The sequence below is a fragment of the Calonectris borealis genome, chromosome 20 (genome assembly GCF_964195595.1).
Source record: "Calonectris borealis chromosome 20, bCalBor7.hap1.2, whole genome shotgun sequence".
Lineage (NCBI taxonomy): Eukaryota > Metazoa > Chordata > Aves > Procellariiformes > Procellariidae > Calonectris > Calonectris borealis.
The window spans coordinates 7792102-7812555 of NC_134331.1; the positions used below are offsets into that span (position 1 = coordinate 7792102).

At 45.8% G+C, this 20454-nt stretch overlaps 2 protein-coding genes across 5 annotated transcripts; one reads left to right on the top strand and one right to left on the bottom strand.

Moving 5' to 3' along the window:
* Positions 1-5972: 5972 nt before the first annotated feature.
* ATP5PD (ATP synthase peripheral stalk subunit d) lies at positions 5973-9062 on the bottom strand. Of its 3 annotated transcripts, none has more exons than XM_075169733.1 (6): positions 8932-9062; positions 8465-8595; positions 7674-7770; positions 6713-6784; positions 6309-6371; positions 5973-6174 (listed from the first exon to the last, which is right to left on the bottom strand). In XM_075169733.1, the coding sequence occupies exons 2-6, from the start codon at positions 8584-8586 to the stop codon at positions 6043-6045; spliced, it is 486 nt and encodes a 161-aa protein (XP_075025834.1). In that variant the 5' UTR covers positions 8587-8595; positions 8932-9062; the 3' UTR covers positions 5973-6042. The 3 variants fall into 3 exon arrangements, with proteins under 3 accessions (XP_075025834.1, XP_075025836.1, XP_075025835.1); XM_075169735.1 differs by having other exon boundaries at positions 8465-8630; positions 8932-8952; XM_075169734.1 differs by having other exon boundaries at positions 8798-8932.
* A 56-nt stretch (positions 9063-9118) lies between these two features.
* On the top strand, positions 9119-19841 carry KCTD2 (potassium channel tetramerization domain containing 2). Of its 2 annotated transcripts, none has more exons than XM_075169731.1 (7): positions 9119-9447; positions 11062-11170; positions 11843-11934; positions 12643-12738; positions 15616-15741; positions 16330-17335; positions 18793-19841. In XM_075169731.1, exons 1-6 carry the CDS (start codon positions 9148-9150, stop codon positions 16357-16359), a joined length of 753 nt encoding a protein of 250 aa, XP_075025832.1. In that variant the 5' UTR covers positions 9119-9147; the 3' UTR covers positions 16360-17335; positions 18793-19841. The 2 variants fall into 2 exon arrangements, with proteins under 2 accessions (XP_075025832.1, XP_075025833.1); XM_075169732.1 differs by lacking the exon at positions 9119-9447 and adding an exon at positions 9479-10264.
* Positions 19842-20454: the final 613 nt, after the last annotated feature.

Here is a 20454-nt window from a genome sequence, read left to right on the forward strand (position 1 = left end):
TGCTCCTTATGTCAGAGTCAAACCCTGTCTTATGGTCCATACGCTTCCCACCTCCTATCTCAGACACAACTAGAGGCCATAGTAATAAGGTGCCACCTACGATGTCCCAGCAGGATGGGACTTTCCAAGCACACATGAATTGGAGCTGCCCCCCTGCAAGGGCACCATCACTTTGAGCACCTGAAGGTATCACTGCAATCACAGCATAAAAAATAGGGAGTGATGGAGAGGAGGGTGGCTGAAGGAAAGACAGATGGAGATGTAAAAAGAAAGTCTCTGAGTCTCTCATCCTAACCGTGAGGACTTGGAACAGCACCTCGAGAGCACAGGAGATCAGCAAGGAAGTAGAAACAGAAAATCAGTGGGTGAGTGAAAGGTTCAGTGCTTTGGGAAATGGGGACATGCTCTAACACCCCACAGCCTGGGCTGCTATGGAACAGGACAGGGCTCGAAGGAGAGCAGCCTCCCCTCCGCCTCTCCAGCACCCCTCACATTGCACAAGCACTAATTCCTATTCCATTTCAGGGGAGTTGCAGCAGACTCTCAGCCCTGGAAATGAGACAAGATTTGTTTCTGAGTGGCTCTGGCTCCTCGCCTTTTCTTTGTGAAGATGGGCCCTTTCTTTTCCTATTGCTCAAATTGTTGGATTTTTTTTTTAAATGACCTTATTCTTCCTTTACGACAACTAAAAGCTGCTCCCAAGAGGCAGCTGAGTGCATCAAACTATTAGCAAATTCTTCCTTCCAATGGGAATAAATACATAAAAAGTCTAGCTTCTGTTTACAAAATATCTGTCCCTCATTAATAAATATTAAATCAATTTCTATATAACAAATGACGTGTCCTGGAACTGTTCATAAGACACACGGTACCATTTGCCTCCTTATTTAGAAGCAAGAGACAATGCAGCGAGCTTTTATAGCTATCCTCACCTTTTCTCTTGTGACAGGTAAGTTCACGAGGGTTAGAAAAGCCTGGAGGAATTCTGTTCTCATCTATGTGAGAAGGGATTCACCTGTGTTAAGAATATTTTTCATATCCACAGCTCCATACCCTTTCTCTTTTGGTACATCTCTCTCTCACAGGTTGAGATCTTGCCTGATCCTTTTCTGATTCAAGTGGATTTTTTTTTCTAGCAGGGGCTGCTCCGAGGTACGTCTGTACCTATTATGGCGTTGTTGAGTACCTGAACATTTCCTCTCACAGCAAGCTGCATGCACACATACTGCCCAAGACAAACTTGAAGGAGCCTCTGGAAGTGAAGATGGATTTTATGCTGGTGGCTATTCTCTCTGTGGTAAGGACCCAAAACTCCTGTCAAGTCTTTATAGCAGAAAGTGGGATGATTGCTAGATTGGGGACTGAGTCTTCTGCCAGGCAGGGCTGGGCCAGCAAGGCCACAGGGATGAAAATCAACCCTGCCACTTCTTCAGCTTTCTGCTTTTTGAAAGCATTTTTGGAATATATCTGGAGTATTTTCTCCCACCTACTTCCAGGAAAAAGTCCAGAGGCAGACACAGACAAACAGTCCACTTTATACCAGGCTCTAGAAGCAACTGTGTGGAGTGCCTGAACCGAGCAATGCAGTTGCAGGGCACTGGCATGTAAATGTTAACAATAATCTATTTTTTTTTCAAACCATTGGATCATTTGCTCCCTCTTCTCTTCAGCCGTAGGACCAAGATCCTTGAGCTCTCCTCCTGAGCTGAGTTCCTGCAACCTGTGCTGATCACTGCAAGAATGACAGGGAAGAGCTTCTGGGCTCTGCATTGTAGGTACCTAAGAAAATCAGCTAAATATCCTCCCTTTTGTTTCTCCAGGTTGAAAAGCTCCAGACAGTCACTTTTTACATTGTGTTGAACCTGGTAGGTCCCTCAAGAGCGTCTGTCTCCTGTGATGCCCAGGACAATGGCTGGTGCCAAGCCCGGCACTCATTTCTTTCCTGCAACTTCTTCCCCCAGGAGTGGAAAAACACTGTTGCAACCTGGGACCCACAGGATTTCTGTAACATTTCCAAAGTTGTTCTGCCCATGGATGCGTATTGGTCTCCCCCCATCTTCATTTTAGAGCGGTAGGTTCCCCTTTCATTTTTATCCACTGGCTTAAGAGAAATACAATGGATGCAAACTGTTAGCATTATTGTAGGAAAAGGGATAAACTCATATGGTTAAAAGTTGTTCTCATGAGCTCTCTGTAACCAAGAACCTCGTAATTTAGTTTAATGATGACCACAGTTTATACAAAGCACTTTGTGGCTCTGTAATACTGTAACATCTCCAGAAATGTCCCATATGGGCTGTAGTTAAAGCTGAGGAAGCATGAGAGACCAGCAGTGTCGAGGAATGGAATGACCCTTAGCAGTTTGTTGTAAGATAGAGGAGAGATCACTGTGGGTCTGACAGAGGGATGGGCACTGCTGCTAGCTCTTCAGCTGGAGGGGGCAGGAAGGGGAGGCAGCTCTGCAGCAAGCAGAGCCAGCAATGAGCCCCTGTCCCAGGTGAGAATGGGAAGCAGAGGGGAAAGAGCAAGAAGTTTCCTTAGGAGGTGCAGGGAGAAAAACCAACTGTCTTGTGTGTGAGTTCAGCTACTACAAACCTTAGTCCAGAGGCACTCACCAGCCCTTCCTCAAGCCTCAGGTTTCCTCTCCTCACTACTACCTCCCATGACTGGGTGACAATGCGGAGCCCCCCTGAAAAGATGCTTACAGTCCAGGCTTTTGTGGGACTGAAGAGCATTGCAGCATCTTGGAGCTCGGTCACTCTCCCCTTTTGTTTCCTCCAGAGTGAACGGACAAAACTCGAACTTGGATTATATGGCCGTCATGCACAACGGCAGCTTCAACTCCACCCAGCCCTTCCAGGTTACCTTAACGTGCAGCTTGGTGATCCTCAAGTTTCCCTTTGACACCCAAACGTGCAATTTGAGCATAGCTTCATTTCTCTACCCAGGTACAGCGGCAAGCTGAGTTTTACCATAGCTGGGCTAAACTTGCAGAAGGAGGAATAGATGAGATGGACCCTGGCTAACACCTGGGTTCCCTTAGCAACACTACATGCTCACACTTTAGAGGGGTTGAGGTCATGTAACACCAGGGGAAATGAGCTACAAGACTGTAATTCTGTTTTGGCACATTTCCCAGCAACATCTCTGGAAGCATCTGGATGTTCTGTGGTAAGTCCCTCCCCCCCTCTCTATAAACCAAGAGACTAGCAGGTTTCTTGCAACAAGGCTACTTGTTCACATATGATTTTGCAGGACTGATCTTTAAACACAGCTGAAAGCCATGGAAACAAAAGGAAGTTAAGGACAATTTGAGGGATCCAAGCTGCAGTCAGAGTTCATCCCAACAGGAAAGACTGCAAATTAAGCAGAGGCAACACAAAATCCTCCAGCTCCCATCCGCAAAGGACAACTGTCCTAATTCACCAGAGATTTCCCCTCTGATCCGCGTTCCCAGAGGTCCAGCCAAGTCTCTTCGCCAGAGTTCCTTTTAATTTCTCCCTGATGGGCTAAGAAACACCAGCAGTGCAAGAAACATTGCCTTTCCCCATCTGCACACTCTTGGTTGGGAGGGAAGAGGAGAGGAAATAACTGACCTCTAATAAATACCTAAATTTTGCAACTTCTGTCCTCCTCTCCCTCCTGCCCAAGCAGTAACAGACCTTGTCATGAAGATGAGACGGACACCAGCTGAGATGATGAAAGACAGCCAGAGTTACTTCCTAATTGATGGAGAATGGAAGTTCACCAACCTGAGCATCATTGAACACATAGAAGAGCTGGATGATGGAGAATTTTCTGTGGTCACCTACATGGTACAGCAGTACTTTCATATTATATTGCACTAATTTGCCACAAAAAGAAAAAAAAGTATGAAACAATAATTTTCTACATTAGGGAACAAGCATTCACCCAACACAGTAATCTCCTGCTCACTTAAATTTTGTCCATCTTCTTCAACAGATTTCCATGGAAAGACGACCTACTCTGTATATTTTGAACCTGATCCTCCCAACATGTGCCCTGTATCTGCTGGATATGGCTGTGTTGTTTGGACCCAGCTCTCTCGAGGAGAAAATCAATTTCCAGATTGCCATTATCCTTGGCAGCTCCATGTTGGCTGTGATTCTCAACAACATCCTTCCAACTTCCTCCAACAAACCACCTGTAATAGGTACCCATCTTTACTGAATAAAAACTAACTGATTTTTACACAGGTACGAAGTCTAAGGGAGGTCTTTGGGCATTTATGGACACGTTCATCAACACTGAAGTCATGAACAGCTAAGCTTTACCAGCTTGCTAGAGTCAGAAGTTTCCCCTCTTCCCTACCAGGCAACTGATAGGATTACAGATTCAAGAAAACTATGCCAATTACCAAGGGCTTTGTTTATTTTCCTATTGTTCTGCAGTGGTATTCTTCTTAGGCACCTTCCTGCTCATGATCATGGCTGTGTTAGACACCTACTTGCTATTGCACCAGCAGCACAAATCCCTCCGCTTAGACAAGGTTCTCAGAAGCTTCCAGCAAGGTAAAGCAACCCATAACCTCTTAAAACAAGTAGGTCGGGTTACCTGCATTTTACTGCAGGTTCCTTTGAGCGAGGGTGGGTTTCCTCAGCACAAGCAGTGCCCCAAACAGTAACAGTCGTGGTGGTCACCCACCAACCCCCCTGTACTGACACATGCTATTTGCTCTTTGCAGATGTGCACATTGAGCTGGCAATGAGAGCCATGAACAACCAGACCATGAAACACCTCGCCAAGGAAGATACCAAACTGCTGAACCTTCCCAAGGTGGCCCAGGAGAACGGGCAGCCAGCCAAGCCCCACTGGCAACTGCAGGAGCACAACCTATTTCTGCCAGTTCTGGAGAAGGTGCTTTTCTACAGTCACTTCTTCCTGTCCCTGTTTTTTTTTGCTATTATTTCTATAAAATGGAGCAGCTAGAGATCATCTCTGCACAGTGCTCATACAGCCTTTCTCCGTTGTAGTGCTTCTAACCCCTCCACTGTAATTTTTTTTCCTGCTTGATTCATAGAGCTGCAGTTGTTACTGTTGCCTAAATAAAATGAAAAAAAACCCCACGAACCCACAAGGCATGAAATCTGCATGCTTAGTGCTTTGTACTGTAGTTCAGTAGAATTATGTATGTTCTTAAAGTATTCTGTGGGCTAGCAAGGTATTTGAATAAAACAATGGTGAAATCAGGGGATAATACCTTCATTTTATCTGTCTATAATTCTTACCACAAACATGACCATCAGAAAAGGGAGTTAATGCCCTTCTTCTCTTAGGGAGACATTTCCATTTTGGGGAAAGGTGTTTAAGAATTCCACCTCAGATAATTAAATAAAACAATTGAACTCTGAAGCATTTGTACCATTGTTTCTGTGCGTTTCAGTGAGATCCACATCATTCAGAAAACCAGGATAGAGAGAATAATAAGATCACCAGGATTAATGGGGTGATACTTGGCATGTTTTAAAAAAATAAAAAAATAACTTTTTTTTTTTTTAAATGTATCTCAACACATCTACACTCCAACTCCTTTTGCAACTGGCTGCACCTAAACCATCACAACCAACTTAGAAAACAGCCCTACACCTCTGCCTGTAGAAGTACTGAGACTCACCTCCCACTGCATCGCAGATCACTACTAAATACACTCCAGCATCTCAAAAGGCTTTATACATTCAACTTCTCAGCAATTATTTGCCTCCAATGGCAGAACTACATTCCCTGAATCATGTGGTTACACAGGTGAACAGACAGTTTATTTGCATTACAGAAGATGCAATCGGACTCAGTTTTATCAACAGGTCTAGCTGGGATCTTGGTCCTTGCTACAAAAACAAGCTCACAGGTAGAAAAGACAAAATCCAGGAAAACTGAGCTATTTGCAATTTAGTGTATTGTTCCTCATTTCTCAAAACCTTGCAACCTCATGTCTAAGACCTAAGCCACAAACAGCAGGGAAAGCACTTTATTTAAAAGATCATAGAGTCTGACAGTCATTAGACAAACTGCTTCCAGACACGTTTACAGATCAGCAATCGGTTTGTGGGGCCAGTACGGATATTTCTCCTTGTCCAGTTTGGTTTCAGGGAAGGCTTCATGCAAGTCTTCAAATGTCATCTGTTCAAAGGGAATCATGCTTCTGAGCTTCTGAAGCTTGAAGTGGGAGCAGAGACAAACACGTTACAAGTCACTTGTCAGCAAGAAAGAGCAAAGCACACACAAGTAAGAACAAGGTGTGTGCCAGGCTGGGTTCAAGAGAATATTCACTAAGCAAAGTCCAGACTTACTTGTTGCTCATACTGGGCAATACGAGCTTTGGAAGCCTGCACATATTCAGCAGTGCTCTTTGCCTGCAGGGAAGTGGAGAATGTGGTGAATATGGTTATGATAAAGACAGTGACCTAGAGTGAAACTGCAACCTCATGCTTTAAGTTGGCATTAAAATTCATCATTATTACACTAGATAAGTGGACAGAATCTTGATCAAATCCTTCCCCAAACCCTTCCACATGCAGAGATCCTCTTGCTTAGCCAAAAGCCAGAGACATGAGTGAAGACCAGAGCCATGCTCTAGCTCAGGCTGCCCTGCCTGTGCAGATGCATGTACAGAACATCCCTTCCCTCTCACCCCTTCCCATCTTCACAGGAGTCAGAGACAACCCCGGCATTAGGGAACAGTTTAAACACTTACAGCTTCCTGCTCTTGGGCATCAATTTTGGCAGTTTGTGTATCCACTGGCTCAGGAACCTTTAGTGCACTGAACTGTAAATCAAAAGAGAAATTTTTTTATACCGTTTGTTTGATTGAAATGATCCTTCATACCAAGGTAATTTTCCCTAACAGCAGGGAAGCATTCCCTCCTTTCTTCCTAGGGTATGCTCACAACAGTATAAGTTAACGAGCTTTCTAAAACTGATCACTGCAGCTTGACTGTGTCCTTCAGAAGCAGCACTGCTCACCTGTGAGCTTAAAGCAATCTATTCTGTACTGCATACCACCATCAGGACAGCTAATATTACACGCATTTATCACAGCACTGTAGAGAACAAAGCACACCATTGTAAGGAAGCAAGGAAGTCTAATACCGAAGACTTATCATATCACGGACTTATTTCCCCCAAGACAAAGTTCCCAGATCCATCTGAGGTCAGTGGGTCCTCCCAGTCTTGGGAGGCCAATTTTCATAGTGCCAGTGGTATCACGTGCCCTTCAGCAAAAGCCTTGCTCGTGCTTTTCAGTTCCTGCTTATAAAGAGGATGGCAACCCCTGCAGGCATCTGCTAGCTTTACACGTTTCACAGTGTGCAGAGCCACACTCGCCACCTTCTTCCATTCAGTGAGTGAGCAAAATACTTTCAATGTTTGCTTCAGGAGAGGCACTACCCGAGAATTCACTCCTGCAACCAAAATAATTTATAAAGTTTTCTTTCACCAGCTTTCCCACCATGCAGTGCCACAGGTTTCCTCCTGAAAGATGGCACTGAAGTGACCTCCTCAAGGTTAGCGACACTGATCTGCAGGGTGTAAAGCTGGGGCATCTGCTACCCAAAATCAACCTCCTCTGCCAATTATAGCGTTTTCCTCTCAACACCAAAGACATTCCCCATTTAAATCTCCAAGAAGAGCAATACCCAGCTGGCAAAGACACTGACCTTCTTCTGAAAATCATCCACCATGCCAGATTTAGCAACAGTAGCCTTGTAATGAGCCCAGTCGATGGTCGGGGGTTTCTCTGGCAGGGCGGCCAACCTAAAGAGACGGAGGACAGCAGTCACAACCATCACTAGAAGTAACCCTGCACTATCATTTGCTCTCTGCCACAGTTACTTTCCAGAGTATCAACAGAGCCTGCTAAGTTTAGTTTAAATATTTTCAGGTCCGTCATTACCAAGCAGTGATGAACCACTTCTGCAAATCCCTCTGCCCTTGAAACAGAATTTGCTATATGGACAAGAAGAGTTCAGCCTGCAGCCCTGCTCCACTTCAAGCTACTATATAGCATGTCTGGGTGCAGCCCGGTAAGAAAAGATTAGGCAGTTTTCACAATACTGAGCTAGAGACAATGAGCAATATTAACTGTAACAGCCAACAACATTTGTATCAAGCAGCGGATGCTGAAGCATTTGAGAAGACTCATGAATTTGTACAGCATTTAACAGAATAACAAAGCTTGCAAAATGTTTTGAACACGCCAAAGCAAACTGCTTTCACAGAACTGCTTTTTTACATTGCAACTATTATATTACTCTGGGGAGAATTAAGTAAAGATGATTTTCCAAAAAAAAAAAAAAAGCTGTCTCAAAGGTGACCTGTTTTAATGCCTGCCAGGACACTTCTGCAAGACCACAGTTACCGACACCGGCTCAAGCCGGTACCGCAGAGGTTGAATGGTTCAGCTGAGGGGTTGAACCGCCCCACACGCGGGAGCTGGGCAGTCACTCACCGGGCCGACAGCGCATCGCTGCGGGTCTTCAGGGCATTGAACATGGCCCTCTGGTTCGGGGGCACCCTCTCGGCGAAGGCCGCCCAATCAATGGCCTTGATGGCAGCTCTGCGGCCCGCCATGCTTCCAGGCTGCGCCCAGGAAAGATGACACCAAGCGAGTTACACTGGGGGGGAGCGGGCAGGACCCAGCAAACGTGGGACTGTGGAGAACGGCTCCGGACAGGAACGCCCGCACTGAGGGGTGCTGCCTGGACACGGAGCACCGCTCCTCAGCTCAGCCCCGCCGCGGCCTCACGTCCCCTCCCCGCCTCCCGTCAAAGCCCAGGCCCACCCCGGCGTGTTCCCTCCCGGTAGTCCTGGATCCTCCTCTCCAGTTCTCCGGCCGGTCCCTCCCCTCCGGCCCCCTTCCAGGGTCCCCCCAGCCCCGCCGCGGCCTCGCTCCCCCCGGCGCTTTCCCGCTCTCACCTTCACTGACCGCCACCGCCGTCCCCAGGCGCAGACGCGAACAGCGTCGGAAGTCCCGCCCCCGTCACCCAATCAAAGCGAGACTCTACCAGAAAGCGTCATTTTCCTCCTTCCTGGTGACCTCCGCTGCTGCCCCGAAGTGCGCCGGAAGCGGCAGTGGAGTGGGGCGGTGCTGCGGGCGGTGATGGCGGCGCGCGGCCGCTGAGCGGCACCGCCATGGCCGAGCTGGCGGCGGCGGCGGCGGCCGCGGAGGGGCCGCCACGGGGCCGCACGCCCAGCCCGGGCCCCGGGGGGGCGCCGGGGCCGCCGAGCCCCCGCGTGGCCGGAGCGGTGGCGGGTACCGGCGGGGCGTTGTCCCCACCCGGCGCGGCCCGGCCGCCTGCCGCCTCCAAGTGGGTGCGCCTGAACGTGGGGGGCACGTACTTCGTGAGCACTCGGCAGACGCTGTGCCGGGAGCCCAAGTCCTTCCTGTGCCGCCTCTGCTGCCAGGACGGGCCCGAGCTCGGCTCTGACAAGGTGAGGCCGCGGCGGGGGCCGGCCCCCACCCCACCCCGGGACGGCGAGTTACGGGGCCCGGCCTGTGATCGCCCCTCCCGGAGCTGTCTTAGCCTCCACGGCAGCCGGTGTCACCGTGCAGCAGTGCCCTGACTTGCTGTACAGGCTGGGTGAGGGCCCCAGCTTCCGGTGTCCCTAGGGCCAGAACCCCTTGACCCTGCTGTACTGGCAGGGTGACAGCCCCGGCTGTTAGTATCCACAGGGCCAGCACCCCTGATGCTTTTCTACGGCCCCAGCATCCCCTGACCCTGCGGTGTGGATGGGCCGATCTCCACAGCAGCCCCATTCGCACGGTTCCTGGGGACACACGGTGCTCTGGCACAAGCCATCTCCTTGTCCCTCGTGTCCCATCACATGGCCGCAGCTTTGGCTGCATCCCCAAGAACGGGGCTTAGAGTCTGCCCTCGTGCCTGTAACACCCTGGTGCTGCAAGCACCGATGCCCTCCACCTCCTGCAGTGACATGATTCCCCTCAAGGAGCAAACCAGCACCTTCCCACAGTGGTTAGTTATAGCAGAGAGGGAACTAAAAGGAAATTTTCTGAGAATCAGGAATTTTAATGATTTCTCACCCTGAGCATGTATTATTTTGGTTTTTTATCTTATTTGGGTTTTTTATCTTATTCTGCTCTCATAAAAGATCACAGTGCACGTTCCTTACATGGGTGGATAGTTTTGAAGTCATTGCAGTTTATCATGAGGATTTTTCAAACAGTTATTCCTGTAATTCCAGGTTTTCTGTAGGGTCTGCTGCACAAGGTTTCATAAATATTTTGTGGGTAAGTCAGACTGAGAATTACTCAGGTCTGTTGTCACTCTGTTCAGAGTTTAATCAAAAGATAAATTCTGGTTGTGATCAAAATAGAAGTCACCAGCATCAATGAATAGAGGAGATGACATTTCAGAATGTTTGTTCAGTTTTTAATTGCTTTAGAGCAGATTGATTGGCAGGACAAATGTTGCTTTAAAGTGATTTAAGGGAGTGATATGAAAGAGCTCTGCACAGGCTTTGTCAACACTTCAAAGCTGGCTCAAGAGATGCTTTTGGTTGTGAATTGTTGGTTATTTAATGACAATAGTTGCAGTATTGCTAGAAACATAGCTGGTGCATTGCAATGTGCGTTTTCAGTAGTAGAAAGAAGAAAGGAGAAAAAAAGAGCTACTTTAGCTATCATATGCTGTTAGCTAGAGCTGGAGATCCAATTTTCCTCCAGAGTCTCCTAGTTAAACTAGTCTGGAAAACAAATTTAGACAGAACACAACTGACAGCTTTTGGTTTTTATTATGGCGGTGAAGAAAAACTGCTAAGCCCTGCTTTTCTCTCCAGGTATATAAACTCTGTTCATAGAAGTGCTTAATTTGAATGCCGGCATTATTGAGCTGCAACATTTGTAGCTGAGTTCAGATATTGAAAAAAAAATGTTGGTTTAAATGTGGAGTCATTAGTATACCTCTCACAGACAAATGAATCCAGGTTCTCAGAGAGAAACTGTTCGATTTATTGTTTTCAAGTGAAATTATTTTTTTCCTGGTACCACTTAATCATCCCCGCTTCATTCCTGTACACACTCAACAGGATGAGACGGGGGCGTATCTCATCGATAGAGACCCCACATATTTTGGTCCAATACTGAACTACCTCCGACATGGGAAGCTCATCATAAACAAGGAGCTTGCAGAAGAAGGTAAGAGAAAAACACAGGGGAAGACCTGCAAACACTGTTTGATACCAGTATCCGAGAGCCATCATCAGAAACTTGCCTGAGTGCATAGAGCTCCTGATGTGGCGATGTGTAAGGGTGTGAGCAAGCCACGTTTCCCAGTAGTGCTGTTAGTTAGTACCGTTAGTTTCTCTGAAGGATGCTTATTAACAGGGATCAAATCATTAGATTCTGTATCTTCCTGAAAGCAGAGGCTTGCCACTTACAACACAACCCATCACTGTTCTGCTCAGCTCAAAGGCTTCTGTTAGCAGAGCAAAAGATCTGTTAGCCCATCTCCTCTCCCTCCACAGATACCAGTTCTCTGCAAGCAGGCAGCTTTGGTGACTTTCCCCTAATGGGGCTGTGCGAACAAAATAGAGATTGTACCATGAGGTTTTGATAGTCCCAGGGAAAGGGGAATAATCTTTCTTAAAGATCCTCTACATCACAAAAGGAGGTGACAGCTAGCTGGTCATTTTCTTCCAGCCTGGGAGCATGAGATTGGTGGCACAGTCTATTCAGCATTTGGAGATTTTCTCACATCTGGGCTAGATTTGGAGTCAGGAGCAGATGTTGCATCCTTGTAGCAGAATCATCTTCATTCTACCCTGTACAAAGTAACAGAATTTCTCTCTGCTTTTGGTTCCTTCCTAGGGGTACTGGAAGAAGCCGAGTTTTACAATATTGCATCTCTTGTGCGGCTGGTGAAGGAGCGGATACGGGATAATGAGAACAGAACCTCTCAAGTAATGCACAGGAACATTTGCATTGTGAAGTTGGTCATTTTCTATAGCGTAGTAGAAGGACGTGTGGCTGTAGACACTTTAGTAGCAGTTCTTTGGTTTAGTAGTCATCTTTAACAGGGGGAAATAAGTGCTTTTAGGTAGATCCAAGGCACAGCTAGGAAAGAGTTTCCATTATGGTTTTATAAGCACAGACCATTGAGTCATGTTGTTAGCATTGTAGGGAAAGGCAATGAACAGTTAAGCAAAAGGGGCCAGGAGCAAAGATGGGTAGTTATAAAGCAAAACATACTGCTTTGGTAGGTAAAGAAGAGTTCAAACTCTTCCTTCTCTAAACCATTTTCTTCCTTTTATGTCTGTGTCTTTGTGACAATTTTTCCCATTGCTGCTCAGCTGATACTAACACACCCAGTAGATTCAATTTCAGAAGAGGAACACTTTCATAAAGCAGTAAATGGCTTTGAAAGCCAAAGAAGTTTTGCTTTTACTGGGCCTTAGACATCTAGAAGGCTTTAAGAGAAGCGTGCCAACCATAGGTCCCTGTTTTAGAATTGCTTGGATAGTCAGAAGGATGACACCTCAGAAAGCCTGTGGGGCTCAGACTTCCTCAAATAACAAGACGGCAGAGCAGGAGAGGCTTATTAATTTCCTAGCTTGATACTAGTATAAAAATTACTAAACTCAGACTTATTTTTATTCTCCATGCTTTAGGGACCTGTGAAGCATGTGTACAGAGTCCTGCAGTGCCAAGAGGAGGAGCTTACACAGATGGTGTCCACTATGTCTGATGGGTGGAAATTCGAACAGGTACCATTACCAAAGAACGGCAGAATCCCTTTGAAAGCTGCATATGGAATAAGCAGAGTTTGCTATTTAATTGCACGTCACACTGCTCTTCTCTTCTGAATAAGCAGTCTGAACTGAGCAGCAGTCCACTTATGTAGAACAACTGACAGGCAAAGGCAGAATTCACTCAAACTTCCAAAAGAGATTTCATTTTCTCTCAGGACTTCTTGTATCCTTGTCAAATCCCAGAGCAATTCTTCCCTTCTCCTGCATTTCATCACATATACCAGGCCCCTGTACAACAGTTTTATCCAGGAAAATTAATAGAGCAATGAAAAAACACAGCATGACCTTTATGGAAGCTCAAAGCCATGACTCCTGCATTTGCTAAAGAGGTGCTGAGTGACATGAGAAATACACTTCCTGCAGATGCCTTTGTAACGCAGCTAGTTTCCGGGCTAGGTGTCACTGAAGTTGCATATCGCATTAGTTCCAGATTTGGTTTCTGGAATTGAATACAGTCCTCTTATTTAGGAGGATGGAGAACTGGAAACCAGCTGGCCTGCACGTTAATGGTATATTAAGAAACTGCAGAATAGACTCTGTGGATTACAGCTCTGCTGTCTTCCCAATTAGTCCAGCTTCAGTACAAGTAGATATTGTGGGAAATGGGCTGACACAAAGTGAGGCATAGGATTAGCAGCAGCACTTTGCGTCACTTGTTCATATGAGCCGGTAGTGAAATCTTGCCATGTGAGCCGGTAGTGAAATCTTGTGACCAAGAGCCACTAGCTGCTTTATGGAAATGTGGTTCTCCAACACCCAGCTTTTGCTGGCCAAAAGTTTACTTAACAGGTGTTTGCCTTTCACATATGCATGTACACATCCCCAAAACCAAGAGGCTATAGGCAATGCTTTACACAGGAATCTGCACCCTTACATCTTTCCTAGTCTTGCTTTTCAAATCTATAACAATAGGGTCAAGATACTGGTTACAAGCAAATGCTAGTGTGTTCCCTTCCTGTCCCTCCCTCCCTCTGCCATCTACAACCTTTGCACAAACCACTGAGATCCCTGCCAGCCACCTTCTTCCTGTACATTGCATGCACCAGGAACATTTCCTGCACATCCCACTCCAGCACACTCCCACCATCAGGAGCTGACTTGCATTCAGCTCAAACACCCCCAAGGGCAGCAAGCGTAAACAGGACAGACAGATACGATGCTTTGGTCAGGGCTAGACCTCACACAGCAGTACAGCCTCTTTCCAGCTGTGAAAAGAGCTCCAGAGCCGGAGCGTGGCAGTGGTGCAGCACGGGATATGTCCCATGATAAAATGAGCTCTGCTGGGAGGCACATTATAGCTGCAGCCTATTGCTAAGGTGTTTCCCCAGATGTGCAACCCAGGATAGCCTTCTACCCTCCCCCAAATCACACCACTTGGCATGCTGAGACATATTAGGAAAGATGATAACATCTGCATATTGGGGACAAAGAGACCCTATTGTTAAATCTTAGCCTGGATGCCAGGAAACAGAGCAGACATTCCCTTCAGGGCTCTTTGGATCCAGTCACTTCATAATATCAAAAAGACTGGTTCAGAAACCTGCAGGAAAGCCAGAACTGGTAAAAGCAGCCTTATTGTCTGTCAGGCTTGGGTTCTCAGAAGAACTCAGAAGGCCTTTTCAGGTTCTCTGCCTGGTACCATTCAGTCCTGCTTAAATTAAGACTGGAATAGAAATTTGCTATTTTAAACAGAAATCTATTCTCCTGTGCACCTACAGTTCAGTAGTCTGGAAAATTGCTATCTTTATCAAAAAATACTATGTGTTTGTTGAGCAAATAGTGGTGTGTGGTATTGAAATATCCAAGAGCTTAAACAGTGAAGAGAGGGAGTAGGGAAGCAAAATTAAAAAAAAAAATCTTTTTTTATCCTGTGTCTATTGCCCTCAGCACAAACATCAAAACCTATTTAAAACAGTACTGGAGGTCAGTCAGTACGACAGCCCCCAAATCTTCCTGCAGCTGCACTGTAACCATATAGGTAGTCATCTGTCTAGGAAGGCTGTTGACTGCATCTGTCTCATATATAAATATGGAGTTCTCTCTCTAAAATCCATTAGGACATGGAAGTTAGGGTACACACGGCATATTAATGTTTCCTAAGTATACATAGTTGATGAGATTCACATTGCTTTCTTCAGATTACTTAGATTTATTATTTGGAAAGCAGAACTGAGTTGTAAATGAAAAATTAGCTCTGCGCTCCAGGATGTCCTTTTAATGTAATAATGATAAATAGACAGATGGGATTTCTCGGATCGAGTCCAGACCCCTCATCACAACAGTAATAGAATATAATCCCATTTATACAGATATCAAACTCCATCTTGGCAGCATCTACATAAAGAATGGTGCCAGTTTGCCACATGTCCCCTAGTTAATCTAACATCTGCCTATGATGAAGAATTGCCTTTCCAGTTTTTACACATCAAAATCAAAAGGCAAGTTGAGAACTGAGTTCAGTGTAGTCTGGACCAGGAAGTCTGCATTGCCTGCTCCATATCTGAATTAGCTGGATATTATATATTGCAAAATCTGACATGTTTTTCCTTTTTCTGCCCTCTGTAATGGGAAAGTTGTTCTGTTGTGTTCAGCATTACACTTCCAGACTGGAATTTCTTCCTGGGGCTCCAGGTGCCACTAGAGGGCTCTGGAGCTCGGCTGTGTCCCTGCCTTACACACACACAGGAAAGCCTGTGACACAGGAGGCTACTGGGAGACACTTCAGGTCCAGAACAGGTCTCACTGGACAGTCGTACCTCACAAAGCAATTGTAGGAATAGAGCAAGAGTCAAGACTTATTGGTAGTTACCTTGGCTGTCTCCTGTTGCACAGCTAATCAGCATTGGATCTTCCTATAACTACGGAAACGAAGACCAGGCAGAATTCCTCTGCGTTGTGTCCAGGGAGCTCAATAATTCTACCAATGGCATTGTCAAGGAGCCCAGCGAGAAGGCAAAGGTAAGGCATCTGCTCACATGTATTGACTTGAATTCCCCTAGGCAAAGAAAAAGCTCTTCTAACACTAGCAGATCCATAATTCACAGTAGCAGTTCTGTGTACCAGCTTTCCTATTTCCTCCTGTATGCATGATCTTCCCCTCTTGGACTATTTCATGTTTTACTGTAGGACAAGAGCTAAGGCTCTTTGTATGTTTCAAATTAAGACAAAAAAATTGGAGGAAAGAGATAGACTTGAAAAAGGAGGACAGCATAGCACGGACCTTTGAGATTGGTCACGTTTTGTGGTTGAAGGCTATTGCAGGGAGAGACAAGCTTTTTTTTCCTCTTTCAATCCACTCGTTTTTTTCCCCCAGGATAGCAACAAAAGGTGACATTCTTAACTCCTGGCAGGTAGCTAAGCAGGATTTCTAGAGAAGGGTTCAGTCAGCTTTAACCAGCCTGTCATTTGTTATGGTAGCAGAAAAGCCAGCAAGCTACTCTCACGTTAGTCCATCTTTCCTTTCTCTGCAAAAAACAAGGACTCTGAACATGAACTTTTGCATCTAAACTTGTCCAAGGTATTTATAGAAGCTTTCTTTTTTTTCAGATTCTTCAGGAGCGAGGATCCCGGATGTAATTCAAGTGTCCACTCTGTTAAAACTCCCAAATGTCAAAAGGCCAGTCTAGCTGGGCAGAGCATCTCTCCGCAGTGCAACCTTGCCCTTGTACAGTAACCAAGCTAATGCAAAGCAAAGCCAAGCCTGTCCTGCCAATGGCAAATAATTCTGGTCATAACCAAAGGCTTCCCTCTTACCCTGGAAACCAAGGAAGGAAAAGACTCTTCCAGTTGGATAGTCCTTTCCACAAGTATTTGTTTTCTTTTCTTGGCCAGCACTGTATTGAATTTTTCCAATAATGGCTGGGCCGGATTCCCAGTCGGAGCCTTTGCGAAGGTTGCTCAGGTCCACAGACCCTTGTAATCAGTCCCACCTTCCACAGGCTGGCATAGGTGGGAAGATCTGTATTTGAGCTGTGCCATTTCTTGCACCCAGGTCTGCCACCAGAAGAGTGCAGGGACCTTGCAGTGCGCCCCCTCCTGATCAGCCAGCCCCCTCCCCCCCCAAATCAGAAGAACAAGGCTTTAAAAGAAGGAACAAAACAACCACTCATAAAAAACCCACACAAACTTTTTCCATTCTTGCTTTGTATTTGTTCCTTGTTAATTGCTAAGAGCTGAGTTTAGGTACTAAGGGGAGTGGAGTCGTGTGTACATCTAACATGGGTCTCGCTGTTAACACTATTACATGTGGGCTCCTGGCATTTTCCAAAGCCCATTACTTCGCATGCATAAACAGAGACCTATGTTCACCCAGAATAGCGAGAGTGATAGTTCTGTCCTTTACACTTCTCTACTGAAGAAGAGTGGTGACATCTTCCCCTCCAATACCCTGCCATGGCCATATCATATCCTGGTGCAAAGTCACAAGGTTAGGGACTTGTTACTGCCAAGTTCAGCTTTGCCTTTTTGTCTCCAGCAGCATGGACTCTCTGTCTCTTTCCCTTTCACCAAGGGAGGACTTCAGGCAGAATTTCTTTTGTACTGTAGCCAGCAGGTAGGTTTGTTTTAACCCATGAGATCCTTTGCGGAGGAGATCCCCTATTTACATGCAGTGATTTAGCTGCAGCTCCCTCATGTCCCCACGTTTAAGAGATGGCCTCAAATTACAGAGGGGCATCACAGAGTTCGGGGGGTGGGGTTTGGTGAAAAGTTGCCAAACTGTTGTAATGTTTCTTGTCCAAAGTGATGTGTTGACTTCTGTGACTTCCTTTCTCTTTTCTTTTTTTTTTTTTGGAATGCCTTGGGTGGATGTGCAAAATGTTCATTTGTGCCTCTCTTGAATTCTGATCGTGGCCAAACTGTAGTCACTGGTTCCCGTCTGTTAATCTGTGCCATCCCTAACCAAGGGCATGTCCTTCCTAGTCTGGTAAATGGAATTTCTTAGGAACTTGCTGCATGTTTTTCCTCTTTCATCCTGGCTTTGTTCTTTGTAGCCTAAGTGTCCACGCACTTGGGTCTTTTTGAGTCAAGTCCCAAACTGACATTAAACGCAAAGCTTCAGAGATGCTGGAATTGACATTGACAAGCTCAGACCAGATGTTTTTCAATAAGGTATCAGAAAATTCCTCACCTGGACTGAGGAGTTGGGCTCCTTTCTAGAGGACTTCAGCTACCTGTGGTCTCCTTAAAGTTTTGAGATAGAATTAGGCGGGTTTCCCATCTTATCACTTGTTGATGACAGGGCCTTGCAGCAGCATTACCAATGGTCCAACAACCAATTCAGCAAACAATATGCAGCAAAGACACTGACACTGCTGCGCTCTCTGCCTCTTTTCAGTCCTTCTGTACGTGGTCTTGCCTGTCCTCTCCCATTCTGCTTTGCCAACATACCTCCTCCGGTGGAGGCTTTGCCTCATTCTGAAGAAAGACTGGTTAATTATCTGTGCTAGTTTAATCCTGGTAACAACAGACTGTGCCAAATGTCTTTGAATTCACGTTGTGTCAGTTACAGGCTGTTGAAACACAGCTGGCTTGCCATCACGCTGAAGAACCCAGCTCCTCTTCTTCCCTCCATCTTCCCTGTTTATAATGTGGTGAGATGGTATTCATGTGATTAGACCGTATGCCTTGGCTGGGCCTAAATAACACTGTGATGTGTATAGATATCTCTCCTCTGTCAGTATCTTGTAGCCTCAGTCATTGTCCGTCTGTGCTCACAGCTAAGAAATCAAGAAGCATATGTATGCAAGTTAGCAGCCTAAAAAGCCCTATAACACTCTCATCTGTCTTCTTTCCCTTCCTCAGAGGAGGGAGTTTCTGGGAACTAGTCAAGAAATACCAAACTAAAGGCAACAGGAACTGGTTGAGCTGTTTTTGTCACATTGATGCCAGCTGAGCACCTTGCTGTTCAAACCATGGAGCTCAAAGTAACACTAGTTGCAAAGGGGGACTTTCTGTCCAGTAAGCTCCAGTAGATAAAAAAAATACCGCGTTGCTTTTTTGTATCATCAGAAATGCCATACGTGGTGAAGCCCACCGGAGGATTGCCTGATGAAAGAGTGATGCCATCACTTTCCCTTCTGAGCCTGAGAGCCTAAAAATTACCAGTTGAGTGGAACAGCTATTTAACTCACATGCACAAGAAAGACTATCAAAGTTGCATCTTGGTTTTCCCCTCCACACCGCTCTCTGCAGCAAGGACGTGCCAGGGCATTGAAGACTCTCTGGGTTCGATTGCAGGGTCTTTAAGTTCCACAGAACAAGTTTATGGTAAATAACCAATCATTGGTACTGGACACTTGAGTTCTTGGATGGTATTTAGGACCAGGCATGCAGTCCATGCAGAGCAGGTACATTCCCAGAGGAGGATTTCTCCTTTCCTGACTGTGCTAGGTCACCTTTACCCTGAGACCAAGGCTGGTCTCAGCATTATGCACCAGTTGCATCCCTTCTGTGCTCAAGACAGGGCTTTTCCTTCCATTGCCTTTCACTCAGTCACAACTATATCAAAACTAGCGCTGAATTTGGATGAAATTTGTCCCATTCACTCTAAAAAAGGTAGCATGTTGTGATGAGTAGGGTAGGTGACCGGGCGTGGATCTACTGGATATCCAAGAGTGCTTGTGCCTCTTGGGAAGGTTCACTTCAAAGCATTAATCCTGGGAACGGAGAGTATGACGCTTTGGTTTTTTTGAACTTTACCAGTGGCCTAAATTGTTCCATTATGGCAAGACTGGAAATAACCTCTTAAAGTGTCTTTGTTTCTGCACATTTTTAAAAATCGATTTTTCTCAGGGGTGACTGAGTGGGCTGAGGCAAAGGGGGCATGGTTCGCTGCAGGGCGATGGGATGGAGCAGCTCCCCAGTCCTGCAGCTGGGCTGTGGGCTCCTCCCCTCAGGTTTGCCTGCAAACCCGGAGGTTTTGTACAGTTTGTCACGTGTCAGTGCCCTTTGCTACTGTTTCTCTTTGTTTATTAAATGTGTTTGAATAACAGTTGAGATGCTGTGATTAATTTTTTTTCAATAAAGATTCTGAAATGGGTTTAAAAAGTTTGAACAAACAGTCTACAGCCTGCTGCTTTCTCTGCATCCATTTGCCACCTTACCACAGAAATACTGCATTATGGGGAAAGAAATGTGAAAATTTGGTACCTGCTTCTGGCTCAAATTCATCTATAATAATGATTTGCCAAGAGGAGAATATAATTAGGTTTTTGAGTCCTTGGTTACTTTCAGAGAAAAAGGCAAACAAGTATGTTTCTGATTTTCTGTTATACAAAAGAATCTAAACTACATTTATCTTTACCATTTCCACTGACAACCACAAGCAAGTAGAACATTAATATAAGCATTAAATGTGAGTAGCTAAGAAAGGAAGAGGATTTTTTGTCAACTTTTGTTTGCTAAACCCCTACTCGACTCTGGACCAGCACACGTGGCAGAAAGGCCTGACTGTTCAGACAGCTTTGCCCCTTGCTCTAGCACAAAAGGCCCACGCTGAACATCTGCAGAAGCTTGCAAACAGCTTTCCACTTTCCCACACAAGACCAGAGATACAAGGTTCTGCCATCACCAAGACAAATGGAATGAACATGAGAAAAATAAGAGTTTCTTAAAGCTAGCTTCCCCTTGTGTTCTGAGCCTGCAACTGACTCTGGGCAAGAGACTGCCCTG